The following is a 13,728-nucleotide window of genomic DNA, read 5'->3' as shown; positions in this document are numbered from 1 at the left end:
GTGCAACAACATGCTTGCATGAAGGATTTCCCTTTACAGCTGTTATGTTTTCAATCTGCAGCGCCATATCTACACTTAAATAAATATTTCTGCAGACTGCACTGAAGAGCCATTTCAAACTAATCCTGCATGTCACCTCTGAGGAAATGTATATGTAAGAAAGGGGAACCGTGTGCACACTAATGCGGGCTTCAACACGCAATAAATCATGTTAATGACTCACATAGGCACCTGCATGGATTTGTTAACATGGAGGAGTGATTGAAATATGGCATTATGGGAAATGAGGCCTTCAAATTTTGTCTTACTTGATCTCAGGTTCATAATCCTGATAGCTGAGCGATGTGGCGACATAACAAAAAGAAAACAGAAATAAATCAAATCACATGACAAGGAAATGGAGATACACAAATTGTTCAGATATTAAAGAGGGAAACAACACACAAATAGGATTAAAGCTGCATCCACGCGTCAGACAGGTTGTCGGTGATTTTCAGGTGATAGCCGTAATTGTCCTGCTTCTGTGAAGAACGCAGCTCGCCTCATAAATGCTGGCAGACCTTCACATTTAAGCCGTTATAAATGGGCCAGGTGTGCGGCAAAAATAAATGATTTATGAATTCACCAGGGCAACCATTAAACATAATTTTCCCAGGGCTGTCTTAATGACCTGGAGGGAGAGGTACTTTATCAAGCGGCTGTCCGCAGAACGGACACAGAAACACAAGCAGTGTGCACAAAGAGAGCCAAATACCGTCCTCTCACCGGCAAACGTTTGGCTGCAGGAGTGTTTTATGATGGAGACACGGGAGGTCACGAGGAATGCATCGCAGAGGACAGGATATGAAGAGGCTACAATTCATATCTCCTCCTGGAGTTATCAGATACAATATGGGGATGAGTTTGAGAGCTGCACAGAAGGAGCCTTGAGGCAAAAAAGCAGAACAGCTCACTTACAAAAGAAGACTGTGCTTTTTAGTTTCGCAGCTTTTCCACGCTTTAAAGCTACTGTAACAAAACAGGACTTTTAAACTCTTTTTCGGCCATCATTAGGCTTGAAAATGTTTGTTAAGTGCATTTTATGGCAGGGAATCAAATTATTTAAAAAAAAAAAATGTAGGGATATTTCTAATTCAATGTGTATTTCAGTCAAATTTTGAATAAAGCATTCACGCAATCGGCTCAGGGAAACATTTGAGTCCTAGTGCAATATATAAATCTTCTATCCATCTGTGCAGCAGATAAGATTTATTGTGCTATTTAGAGAAAAACTGAAACAAATCTACAATTATAGGCAGAGAGCTACATCAGACTGTGGCATCGAATTACCAGCATTTCCCCTCAAAATGACTTCCTTTAGCGTTCACTGCAATGTCACAGATCATTTATGTATGAGATTGGAATTGGTCATTTAAACCTGCTTCAAATGTGCATAAAGCCATTTTATAGGAGGAAAAGAGGACATGCTGTGATCACCCCGACGGGACGTTCATTATTGAACCAAAGGCATGCTAAAAATGCTAATTAGCTCAAAGACATCAAGATGTTTCAGATGTTGGCATCGATGTTTTGTGTCTTTGAAATCATCTCGTTAGCATTTGAAGACTTTTATCTGCACAGAGAGGAAGCTATGCAAAGTCCCCCATTTGAGGTCATTATGCTCTGAATATGATGCATTTAGAAGTTAGTTTTTTAAAGCTACAGTAGCGCAGGAGTCATATTTTAATCCATGAATCACAGGGCAGCTGCATTACAAGGAGAGGAGGGGAAAACACATCAAACACAATATCAAATCTACTCTACATCCTGTGAAATCTTACCAGTGCCACTCTACAATAACACATCCATCATAATAACGGTAGCTAAAACGAAAAGGAAAAGAAAAAAAATGGATGGATAGAAAACAGAAAGATGTTACAAACACACAGCCAAATCAAAAGAAGAAGGGAGGGAGAAACAGATAAGAAACATTCATATTAACAGAAAGCAGCGTGATGAAATCTGAGGAGAAATCGTGACATCAAACCATAAGGAGGAATAAGTCGGTGCAAAGAGAAGACAAAAGAGGACGCACCTCATTAACATGACTGCATTAACCCGTACTATCATCACCATCACACCTTGATAACTCAGTAAGTGGAAAGCAATCATGGATCTGAGAGACTACTGCACACTACTGGCTTTGATATGCTGCATTGCATTCAATCCATGTTGAAGACCTGTTACTTCCTGTTTGTGTTTATCACTTCCTGTTTTTAAGCTTTGTGCAGGCGCGTGTTGAGAAAGGTTTCAAGTGTGTCAGGCGAATGAGAGGCTGACAGAAGCAGCACACCATTTATTTTTTTTCCAACGGTCATCTGAAACGCTGCAGATTGCTTCGAGGTCGGAAAGACTCGGAGGTCAGAAGGTCAGCTGTGTGGTGCATTATGGGAGGCCGCTGTAATAAATCAAACCACGCTGCGAACTCCAGCAGTCAATATTTTACAGCAGAACAAAGTATGCAATGTATCTTGTGAGTAAGACACAGAAATGGAGCAGGGAAATGTTAGGTAGAGGAGTTTTGGATCAAAGAGCTCCGCTAAGCTATATGTAGGCACACCAAGCCTTTTCTGTGTTTTTGCCTCCGTTTAAACCTTTGAAATATCATTCCAGTTTACATCAGTATTCAACTTTATCAGAAACAAGTCTTTGTCTTAGAGATTGTGTTATATTGGAGACGAATCATTCAATATCTTTCCAGTTTACATCACTATTCAAAGCCTTTTTATCCTATTCAATGTTTTGACTCTTCAATCTAAATGGTTCATATATATCAACAGGTGATTATTTGGTCTGTTAGCTGTACAAGTGTGAGACTTGGCAGTACATTTAAAGTACAAATTCACCTCAACGTAAGAAATAAACTTTGTGGTGCAGCCATGTTTACCTTTGCTATGGAAGTTAAGTTTTCTGTTTCAGCAGGACTACAGAAATAATACTTTATTGTAATAACTAAGTAACTGGCTGATGCAAAAAGCCACTGGGTTTACCTAGTTCACAGGAGGATTACCAAAATGCTAAATATAGCAACTTATCTCAGAAGTGACAAATCTAATAAACGCTGAACGTCTTTACATGTCATGTTAAAGGGACGGTGATGTCAGTTTAATCAGAAGCAGCACTTAAAGACCACAAACATCTTGCGGTGAGTTCACATAGAAACCCAGCCTGACTGCAGCAGCTACATCATGTTTGCTGGAGGTTTTTTTACGTGTCTCCCCGTGCAGAGAGGAGGGGGCAGACGGGGCAGACACACACCCAGCGATGCGATGCCACAGAGAACAACCTGAGCCATAAAGCACACTAATGTGTCCACAGCGGCTTCAAAAAGCCAGGCAGACAGCAAAAACAGAGGCGAGACCCTTATCCATCATAGCACCGCGCGGAAAAAACAACTTTACACCATCTGTGGAGGAGCCCCCCCCCCCCCCCGACACCAGGTAGCTGCAGCTGACGTCAAACACAATGACCCAAAAGACCGTCATCCTCCAGAGGACAGACTCAAAAACACATCACACACACTTCTGCGGGAAACTTTGAGAAGACGAGACTCTCTACTGCGTGATCTGTGGAGTGTAATGCACACGTCACGGGGTGTTTTTAAGATCCACAGTGCAGTCAAAATACAATGCTTTGGCACTAACAGCTGCACAAATCAATATCTTTGCAATACAAATGGATAACATGAATGATCATTTGAGTTGTAGGGCCTTTAATCAACTGATTTTCATGTGGTTTATTTGTATGTAAAGACCTTTAGTCCGCACATATGTTGTTTAATGGATTAAACAACTAAAGCTTTTGCATCATAATTAAACGATTGAACTCCTTCAAATCAAGCAGCGTTGTACAAATAACCCTAAAACAAGCAATACAACCTTCTAATCCTTTCTTATTTTTCCACAAGGGGTATTTTAGCTGAACATACGGTAACATATTGCACCACCAGATGTCTGGACTCAAGTAAAAGCTATTTATCTGAAACTTTAAGCAAAACTGAAATGAAACTCACCCGTGGGGTTAACGTTTAGCAAGGTAGCTTAAACCAGAAAACCTTTAAACAGTTGGATAAGTGCCTTTAATGAGGTTTCAAAGGGGGGGTCAGGAAAAGTGACATGCACACGTGTCACTTTAGCAGTGTTTCATTGAACTGAAGGAAACACAATTCAGTTGTCACTCTAAAACAAGCTTTCATCTGTAGGAAAACGTCACCAGGAGCTATTTCTGTTCCACTTTAATAGATATCCGGATGATCCGAGGGCTCTTACTTGATGTTGTCCAGGCAACCAGAGTCTGGTTTCAAGATGGCCGTGTGATGGAACATCTTGTAGAGGGCGATGCCGAGGAAGATCACGTTCAGCTGAGGGACACAGAGAGGAAGAGGGGGTGTTTTCATTCATTTTAAATTAGTTTCTGCCAAACAGAGCGGAGAAATCCTATGAGTGCATGATGGTGGAACAACAGAAACATAAGAGGGAGAGGAGGGCTGCACGTATGACTTCCTCACACTCGTCTCATCATATTCACACTTAGAGAAAACCTCTGGGAATAACTGCCAACACCACTGAGGTACTTTTCTTTCACATTAAGCAAAATACACCTCACATTGATACCTTTTTTGGTGAAATGCTTGATTTTTTAGAGTTCTGTCAATTGAAAAAGTTTCAATACCTCCATACAGAAATTGCACAATTACATTTTGTATTTTTAAATATAATCTGTTTTAAGGGTGACTTTACAACATCTGTCCAGGGACTACAGATCAACAATTCCCCTGCTATATCACAAGCGATGAAATCCTTTATTCGGAGGGATGTCAAGCAGTGCAACACTTTAATTGTACCATGAAAGGACACTTTTTAATTTGACTTCCTTTGGAGTACTTCTGTTTCTTTATGCACAAGGTTTCAAGATGTGAAATGAAAACTTAAGTTGAGTTTGACGTTTGCACCTGCAAAGTCTCATTATTTCCTTTTTCTCTGCAAGTCAGAAATCACAAAATCAGATAATGAGTCAAACCTGGTCGCTAAATAAGGGTGCCGGAGTGGCTCCTCAAGAAATACAGCAATTAGTACGCTTTCACTGCTGCACAGCGAACATTAAGATAATAAGAGGCGAGAATATAAAAGACTTAAAAGGCATCTTTGCCCTAAATATTCACCAAACTCCTGAGGAACAATTGGATCTGGTCTCTTCTTCCCAGCATGGAAACTATTATCTTCATTTTGATTTGATTTGTTAATGCTGTATGTTCAGCTTCTTTTCTTGATTTAGATTTTTCATACAGTATTACTGGTTACAAAAAAATGATATAATAATCTAATATACTTTGCCCTAAAAGTTATACACTATTGTTTCAGAAATGTTACTACACCTTTTGTAAGTTATAACAGAATTAATTTGAATTACTTACATAGGATTAGATATCATTTATTCATTTCCAAATTGGGTTTTTTCCCCCCGATGAAGCAGCAGCATGTTAACCGTCACAACTAACATATGTTTATATCATAATAACAATACTAAACACTGAAAGAGTATAATTTAAATGAATGTTAATATGCTATTGACTGTTACATTATCACGGTCTTAAAAGATAATCAAAATTAAAGCAGTGGGATCAGTAAAATACACATTTTATTGTAAAATATGGGTTGTCCTAATCGTGCAAGACATAGGGAGTGTGTGTGAGTGTGTGTGTGTGCGTGTGCGTGTGCGTGTGCGTGTGCGTGCGTGTGTGTGTGAGGGGTGGAGAAAGGTAGTGTAGTAGAGTAGGAACAGGAACAGAATCAATCATAATCTGGGAGTGGATTACTCCAACACTGCATACTGAGCAGAGTTCACTCTCTTTTCTCTACGTCTCCCCCCTCCTACCCTCTCTTCCCCCCCCCAAAATTGGTCTCAGCCGGTGACTGCAGCGGGTGACACACTGCGATATATCCTCACACCCCTCATCTGTTTCTCGGGACAGCTGTGCCCGCGGAGACTTCGGCGCTCAACAGGGCGGAGAAGAGAGGGAGGAAAGAGGAAAGGATCTCGCTGGAGCGTTTAAGGGACGACCCGCAGGCTAAGTAGGGTTAATGAGCAGAAAGGGGGGAGGGGGGTTCGCTTACCATAATTATCAAGGTTGCCGGTCCTATGAAACTCCAAATGAAGTAGGTGTCCAGGCGCAGCCAGCATCTGCAATAAGGGGGAGAGGAGAGAGAGGAGGGGGGGAGAGAAAGATTTAGGTTATGGCTTCATACAGCGAGGATATACATCAAGAGGAAGTGACTCAGAGGAATAGGCTCTTCACAACACAGACTGCTGCAAGGGGCTGGAGAATTATGGACATGAGAAGGAATTTGAAGGAAAAGGTTTTCAGTTTCAATGAGTTTCAATGGGCTTTGATCAGAAAACAGGTGTCACAGTTAAAGAGGTCCTATTCTGCTCATTGTCAGGTTCATATTAGTTGCATGTCTTTATATGCCTTTGTTAAAGGGCCCATGTCATGCTTTTCTGGTTATTACCCGTCCCCTTGTGTGTTATGAAGGTTTTTATGGATGTAAACGGTGTGCAGAGTCCCTCAAAGTACACCCTGTAGCGAGTAAAACTCTAACACAGAAAATACCTCCCCAAAACGCCTCGTTGGAGATACGTCATTGTCCATTTGATTCTTCCGGGTACGGCATGATGTCAAGCCGTACCCCGAACGAAATGGACCAATCCGTGGAGCCGTTACGTTACGTCCGCGGAGCCGTTACGTTAAGCCCCCGCTGATTGGTCCAAATTGACCAATCCACGGACTTCCTCACACACACATCTGTGTGCAGGGAGCAGGCAGCTCAGCTGATTTCTCCTCCCTGGCTGCAGGCTGATAACAGACAGTTGGGATCGCGGCAAAATTCTCTCTGCAGACCCATTCTCACAGCGTTTATCAACCTTTTTCTTACTCAATATCAAGCCACACTTATTGTTTTTACTTCGGATGTAACTTTGTGTGTGCTCAGGATGAGTTTGGCTGTGTTTGGCTGTGTATCCTAAACAAGGAAACAACACCTCCACGGAGCTCAGCGTGATTCACAACGTCCCGACCAATCAGAGCACACTGTGCTCACAGGGAGGGTGGGGGCTGGAGCTATTGGAGCTCCAACGAGCCGTTAAAGGCAGAGAGTGAAATTCAGTGAATGCACGTAGTTTACAGAGATGCTGTATGAGAAACCAATGTGAGTTTGGAAAATTGCACAATATAAATCTATTCTAGTAGACCTCAACAATGGAATTATGATCAGTGGAAATGGCCATGACATGGGCCCTTTAACAATGTGTTTATACATACAGACAGCACTTCGTTTTTTTGGTTTCCTAAAATGTTGCTCTGTTTCGACTATGGTGCTAATTTTGAGAAACTCTTTCTTTTTGCTTCGACTCGGTTTCAATTTGTAGGGTTAAGTAGGATATTACAATTACAGATGATAATTGATGACCGACTCAGTTCTTAATTGAAAGGTAGTATCACTCCAAAGGAATTGGATTGCCCTTGACCCTGACATGTCCAAACACAAGGAGCCTCACATGTTCATGTTCACTAAATTACTCTGCTGTAATTATGTCAATAATTAAACACCACGCTCTCCTGACCTTAAGATCATATCAAAACAGTGAGAAGAAATAAACACAGGAGCAACAGGACAGAAGAAGGTGGAAGTGATGCTTAGAAATAGCAAAAGAAAAACTTGATTTATGACCTGTGGTTGAATTATTAATCTGTTAATCTCCGCTGCTGCAGCAGAAAGACGCCTCCATTTTTGGACACTGGACAATTATAGTTCATACAGGCGTGTTGTCTTTCAAGGGGGGGCATTTAATGGTATTTTAAAACAATATAAAGTGCAGGGGGCACTTTAGAAGAAATTAGGGGTGAATAGTTCTGTAGAAAGACAGAAAGCTAAGCAAATATGTCTCTTAAAATGTCCTTGACAAAACAATTGTTGCACGATCTGATGAAGGCTTTTTGGTCCCATTGTCTTGCATAAAAAAAAATGTATTTGCAGCCATACTGTACTTTTAAAACCTCCACTGCAAAAGGACCAGAATGCACATGTTTGTCACTGCAGACGTGTCAGTGTGAGCAGAGAGCATATAATAGGGGAAGTGACGGGATAGAAGTGACTGCTGCTTTGTTGTTGATATGTCTCCTGCTCTCTGATGCCACTGGATAAGAGGAGGAAACACAGAAAAACACATATGGAAGCGTAAAGAAGAGCAAACAGAAGACACGCAGAGAATCTGGCAGCTCATCAAAGCGTGTGTGCTGCGAATCGTGGAAAGAAATGACGCTGAAGCTTCTTATTGTTCGTGTCTTCCTCAGATCAGAGAGATGTAGAGACGTGGTGGGTGGTAGGAGCTGCAGGCTGTTGTTTCTTTGTGCCTGTCACAGTAGAGGCTCTAAATACTAATATGAACCTGAACATGAGCGGAATAGGGCCCCTTTAAAGTATAATCTTAAAAAGGGACAGTTCACCCACTGATCAAAAACTACGAGTTTTCCCTTCCACCTGTAGTGCTTATCAATTTTGGTGTGATGTGTTCGGTGTCAGCCTTCTCTCTACTGAAATACACCCGGTTAGCTGGTGTCCTTAGAAGCCGACTAGTGAAGAAGCATGTAGCACAACCGCCCTCGAAAAAGAAAATCCAAAGTATAGCTTGTTATAAATAAATAGGATTTTGAGAGAAACTACGAATAAAACCTCCTTCCAAAAGATGAAAATGTGTTGAATATTCTTGAATTATTAACCAAACTATCCCAACTAGTGTGCTTTAAAGATACATATCTAACACAGCTAATATCTAACATTTACCCTGAGTCCTGAATACTTGCTGATGTGAAAATGCAATAACACATAACAGGTTTCAATTAACTATATATTAAAGCAATATGGTTATTTGCAGATCTTTTTTTAAGAATTCAAATGCATCCAACATGTCTGTCAGGCCTGAAGCGTATAATGCTTTTGACGAGAGGGGCTGAAAGTAAACATAAGTGTTTATATTTACAATAAATATCTACGGGAGAACTTTGACTAAACCCAGCCATTATTCTGCACTACAGTAACACAACTACTTTACTGAAACTGGTTTCAAGAGGGTCCAAGTGGTTTGATGTATTACTTTCATTAAACTGAGTAATCCTGGTTCTGCTGACTCCAGAAGAGCTGCCTTGCTCAAGGGTCCATTGAGAGTAATCATTCTCAAAGAGTAATTTAATAAAGGTCTCCTGAGTTCAGAGTTTCCACTTTAATGTTGGGTCACTTGCTGGATATTTAAAACGAGACCGCCTATGATAATGCTGCTATAGCCCCTTAAATCCAACCCCCCCCACACACACACACTTATTGCTATTCAACACTCGTCCCGCCCGTCCCTTCCCTCATCCTTCAATGGCGGCGAATAATTGTTCCACCGGTGGCAGGCTTTAATTATTCAGATGATGCCAAGGCTCAGGCGGTGGCAGCTATCACCTCATCCATCACCAGGAACTACCAGTGTGTGTGTGTGTGTGTGTGTGTGTGTGTGTGTGTGTGTGTGTGTGTGTGTGTGTGTGTGTGTGTGTGTGTGTGTGTGTGTGTGTGTGTGTGTGTGTGTGTGTGTGTGTGTGTGTGTGTGTGTGTGTGTGTGTGTGTGTGTGTGTGTGTGTGTGTGTGGGCCATATATGATAAACATCTTGGAAGCAAACTGCTGATGCTGGTCTTCATTATTTCAGATGGCTTTGAGATTTACTCTGAGGAACGGGGGGCGACCCTTGCTCTGGTTTATGGAGCACTTGGTGTATGCAGCTTCAGAAGGAAATACTAAAAGGCAGTGTGTGTCTCTCTGTTAATCTGCTGTCTCTTCCTCTCTCTTTCCCTTTTCATCTCCCTGCTCATAGTCCCTCTCCCCCCCCCCCCCATCCTGATGTAATTTGTGCATCCTAAAATGCTGAAGACATTAGCCACAACAGCCATTCATCCAGCAATACTATCTTGTCAAGTGAGCATTTCTCACTGTCAGAACCATGTCAATTCAGCAGCTCCCGTCCCCGTTCTGCTTCATTAAGAGTTGATGATGAGCTATAGCTATTGTAGCATCATCTGCAAGATTGTTAGAGACCCTCGAACAAAAGAGAGACAGGCATGTGAGGGTCAGCAAATAAAGCCTTTTCTGCACCATAACAATCCCCAGATGTGACGTTATTTTCTAAAACTGGAAGTAGAATTGTCTTCTCATCATTAACATAAATTGCTCTCTTTGGTATCCATTGCAACTTGACATATTTGACTTTCTGCCTGTACTTTTTGTTGTGCACATTTGAACTGTAATTATTATTTTAGCAACCACTCTAGATTGTATGTACTCTAGTCTAAAGCTGAGCCCCAAAAAAGACATTTTGCATGCAGAAAGGGAAACCATTTCTTCCGCAGCTTTTAGGACAGATTGTGAAATGAACTCACATTCGGTCGGTCCCGTAGCTGCGATAGTCCACTGCAGCGGAAACGGCCACAATTAGCGCGGGGACCCCGTAGCCCACCAGGTAGAAGTAGCGCTTGCGTGAGTGCTCGCTCTCAAACACCTCCACCAGCATGATGTAGAGCTGCACGCCCTCCAGGAACATCCACGTGAAGGCCGCCAGGAAGAAGAAGTGCAGCAGGGCGGCAAAGACCGCACAAGCAATCTGAGAAGGAAGGGAAGTGTGAGTGTTGACAGTAACCACAATCAGTTGTTCTCTGGTTTCCTGCAGGATTAAATGGCTTGCTAGAGGGCAGAATATGTGACTATAACTGAACAGCATATTCTGACCTCTGCATGTTTGTGTCTTCTTCACAATTAGCATTGCTTAGCTCTGTTTGGCTGAGGCTGTTGGAAGTGAGCCTGTGGTGACTGGCAGGAGCTGCAGATACTGAGCCCATGTGTTCCTGTTTGCTGTCGCTGGCATGGATGAAAGGGAGATATGAAGAAGAGGAGTCCTGCAGCCATTTGGAGCTCAGAGCATGTAATACTGCGGCCAGGTGCGCATGAGCTCGTCGTGCAGTTACACACTCTCTAAGTCTGCATGTGCCCACACACTTTCTAACAATAATAAGACACACTGCTACTGTCAGGGATTGATCTAATTATCGGCACAGTTGAACATAACTGGGGAGTTTTGTCACTGAAATGGGTTCAATTAAATAACTAAAAGGTTGAGTGGACATTAATTGCAGTGCAGGAGAGTGATCTTAGAGCCGGGCGGTGAATCAAACCCATAAAAGGTTATAGAGGGCGAGGTAAAAGGCAGAGCATTTTCTTTAACTTCAAAGAGGAAGCTTTGAGGTTAAACTGGGATATTATTATCATTTTAAACCATTAGGCTGAAAATAACAACACTATATTTCTTTCTCTGTAAATCATATAATATGTTTTAATGTTATTGCCTTCTATTTTTTAAATATACTTTTGAGATATTTATTTGTATTAGTTTTTTATTATTTACTCAATACTTTTGTTTAATTGTTAATGTTATTTTTTCCTTTTAATATGCAACTATTGTTATGACTTTTATTTGTTTGATTTAGGTTGAGTTGAAATGGTCCTATTTAATGCATCTTGCACAAATAAAAAATCACTTTTGGCATTATGTATTTTAAGTGTGTTCTTTAATTGTTGTTTTTATGCATTTTACGCCGTAAAATGTTATTGAGTACCCAAAAATGCGCTGTATAAATAAAATGTATTATTATTATTATTTATAACATTGGATTGCTGAATGTTTGTATTTATTTATTCAACCATTTACAGCAGTTTGTTTTGTAAAAAGTGCAGCGCAAATGAAGTCTTCCCTTTCTCTGAAAATAGTATTCTCCCAGGAGCATGTAACTGCATGTTTTAAACAATGATATTAAATAAAGGACACATACTGTCACACAATCATTTACAGTATGTTTCCATCTGAGAGCAAATATAACTGTGCCTCATTGGAAACAGAAGTGGCACGACAGCATGAAGCTGTGGGTGGAGCAAAGCCCTCCGCCCTCCAGTACACATGTAATGACATTTGTCTAAAGTGTGAACACACACACTTGAAGATGGCACACACAGCTGCAACTCCAGTTATTAAACGATGGTTTAGTGTGTCGAAAGGATTAATGCAGATTATTCTGAAGAGTTTATAAATGTGAGAAGTGCAGCATGAGGAGGTTAGGGAGTGAAAGGATGAATTCATGTCGTTGAGTGTGTGCAGTACCCGAGAGAATAACATTTGTGTTCTGTGTGAGCGTCATCTCAAGTGAGTGTTTGCTTCTTTTGCAGCCAGGGGACCGAGAGGAGTGTTTGTCAAATAAAGTGCATCTATGTCTCTCCTTTCAGTATTTCCCCTCAGTGCCGAGCAGAATGGAAAAGTTCATGGCCACAGGCTCTCTCTCTCTGTGGGAGGGACAGCAAAGGTTACACTCCCTTTTCAAATCAGAGGAGAAGAAGGTGGCGGTCCTCCGTGGAGGTTAATATGAATGCTTTTCTTTCTCTGGACTATGAATTAGCAACAATTATTTGTATAAAACTTTGTTATTCATGTCTTTATTTGTTTAGACACTTTCATTTCATTCCTTACTGACTAGATGTTTAAAATACAGCAACTGGATTTATATAAAGAAGTTATACTCATTTTGGCCAAATTTTTCAAGTGATTGTACTTAATGCCAGCCTCTTTGTTTTGAGATTGGTTTTCTTGGCAAGAGTAGGATAAGAAAGCCTGATTAAACTCTAATGTTTGAATATTAAAAAACTGTTAATAGCTGGATCTAGCAGCAAGCTAGCTTAGCTCAGTTTATCATAAAGAGTGTAAAAGCAACTATTTAGAAATGTTTACTTTGTGCAGGAGGCTTATTGCAGAGGTGCTAAATAAACGGACTCCATAGAAGGTGTCTTACCGGCTGGTCCCCGCGGTTGATGCCCACCAGGAACAGAGACTCTGCGATGAACAGGCTGATGCACAGGTTCTTGTGGATGGTGTTACGGTCGCTCTGCAGGCCGCGGAAGAAGCAGAAGGTGAAGAGGCTGATGAGCAGGCAGACCAGAGACAGGAGGATGCCCACCCAGGTGATCACGTCCAGGAGCATGTCATGGACCGGGTCTGTGTTCTGCAAGAGGAGGGCACAAAGAAGGAGGTCAACTTGCAGCAAAGTCCAGGAAAAACTAGTATTTTAGAGTATATTGGACACAGACCAACAGATTTGTTTGACTGTAAGGAAAAGACAATGCTGATAAAAAAAAACATGACCATACAATTAAATCACCATCCAGTTCCAGCAGCTCCCCTCTTTTATTTCCAATATTATTTTGTTTGCGTGTAAAGTGCTATCAATACCCCGTGCCAGATCGAGCCACAGGTGGCACACATCAATCATGAATTACTCGGCATGAATCAATCTGAACTGTTTCATCTCGCTGAGGAAACAAGTGGAACAAAGTGAGCGGTCCAGAGGGCGGCAGGTGTCTCCCACTAACACAACAGAAATACAATCAAAGCACGACATGCTCAATAACTGCCACTGATGCTTTTAGAAATGTTTCTCTTTTCAAAGTGTAATTTGCAACCACAGCCAGTTCTGGGCTCTAAAAAGCCTTTTCCTGACCATAAATCTGCAGCTTTACGGGAGAGATAAGGATCAACAGCGATTCCTCCGCGGCCATGAAAGA

The 13,728-nt window shown here is 41.4% G+C and overlaps 1 protein-coding gene across 1 annotated transcript in view; it reads right to left on the bottom strand.

Moving 5' to 3' along the window:
* The window catches only part of LOC117487960 (adhesion G protein-coupled receptor L3-like), a 181,785-nt gene that overhangs the window by 10,411 nt on the left and 157,646 nt on the right, over positions 1–13,728 (bottom strand). Inside the window, 4 exon segments of the mRNA XM_034136751.1 lie at positions 4,308–4,399; positions 6,153–6,219; positions 10,509–10,729; positions 12,960–13,169. Of these exon segments, the coding sequence (XP_033992642.1) occupies positions 4,308–4,399; positions 6,153–6,219; positions 10,509–10,729; positions 12,960–13,169 (590 nt within the window).

The sequence above is a fragment of the Trematomus bernacchii genome, unplaced genomic scaffold (assembly GCF_902827165.1).
Source record: "Trematomus bernacchii unplaced genomic scaffold, fTreBer1.1, whole genome shotgun sequence".
NCBI lineage: Eukaryota > Metazoa > Chordata > Actinopteri > Perciformes > Nototheniidae > Trematomus > Trematomus bernacchii.
Note: the sequence above shows the minus strand (reverse complement) of the source record. Positions and strands in the feature narration are given on the sequence as shown.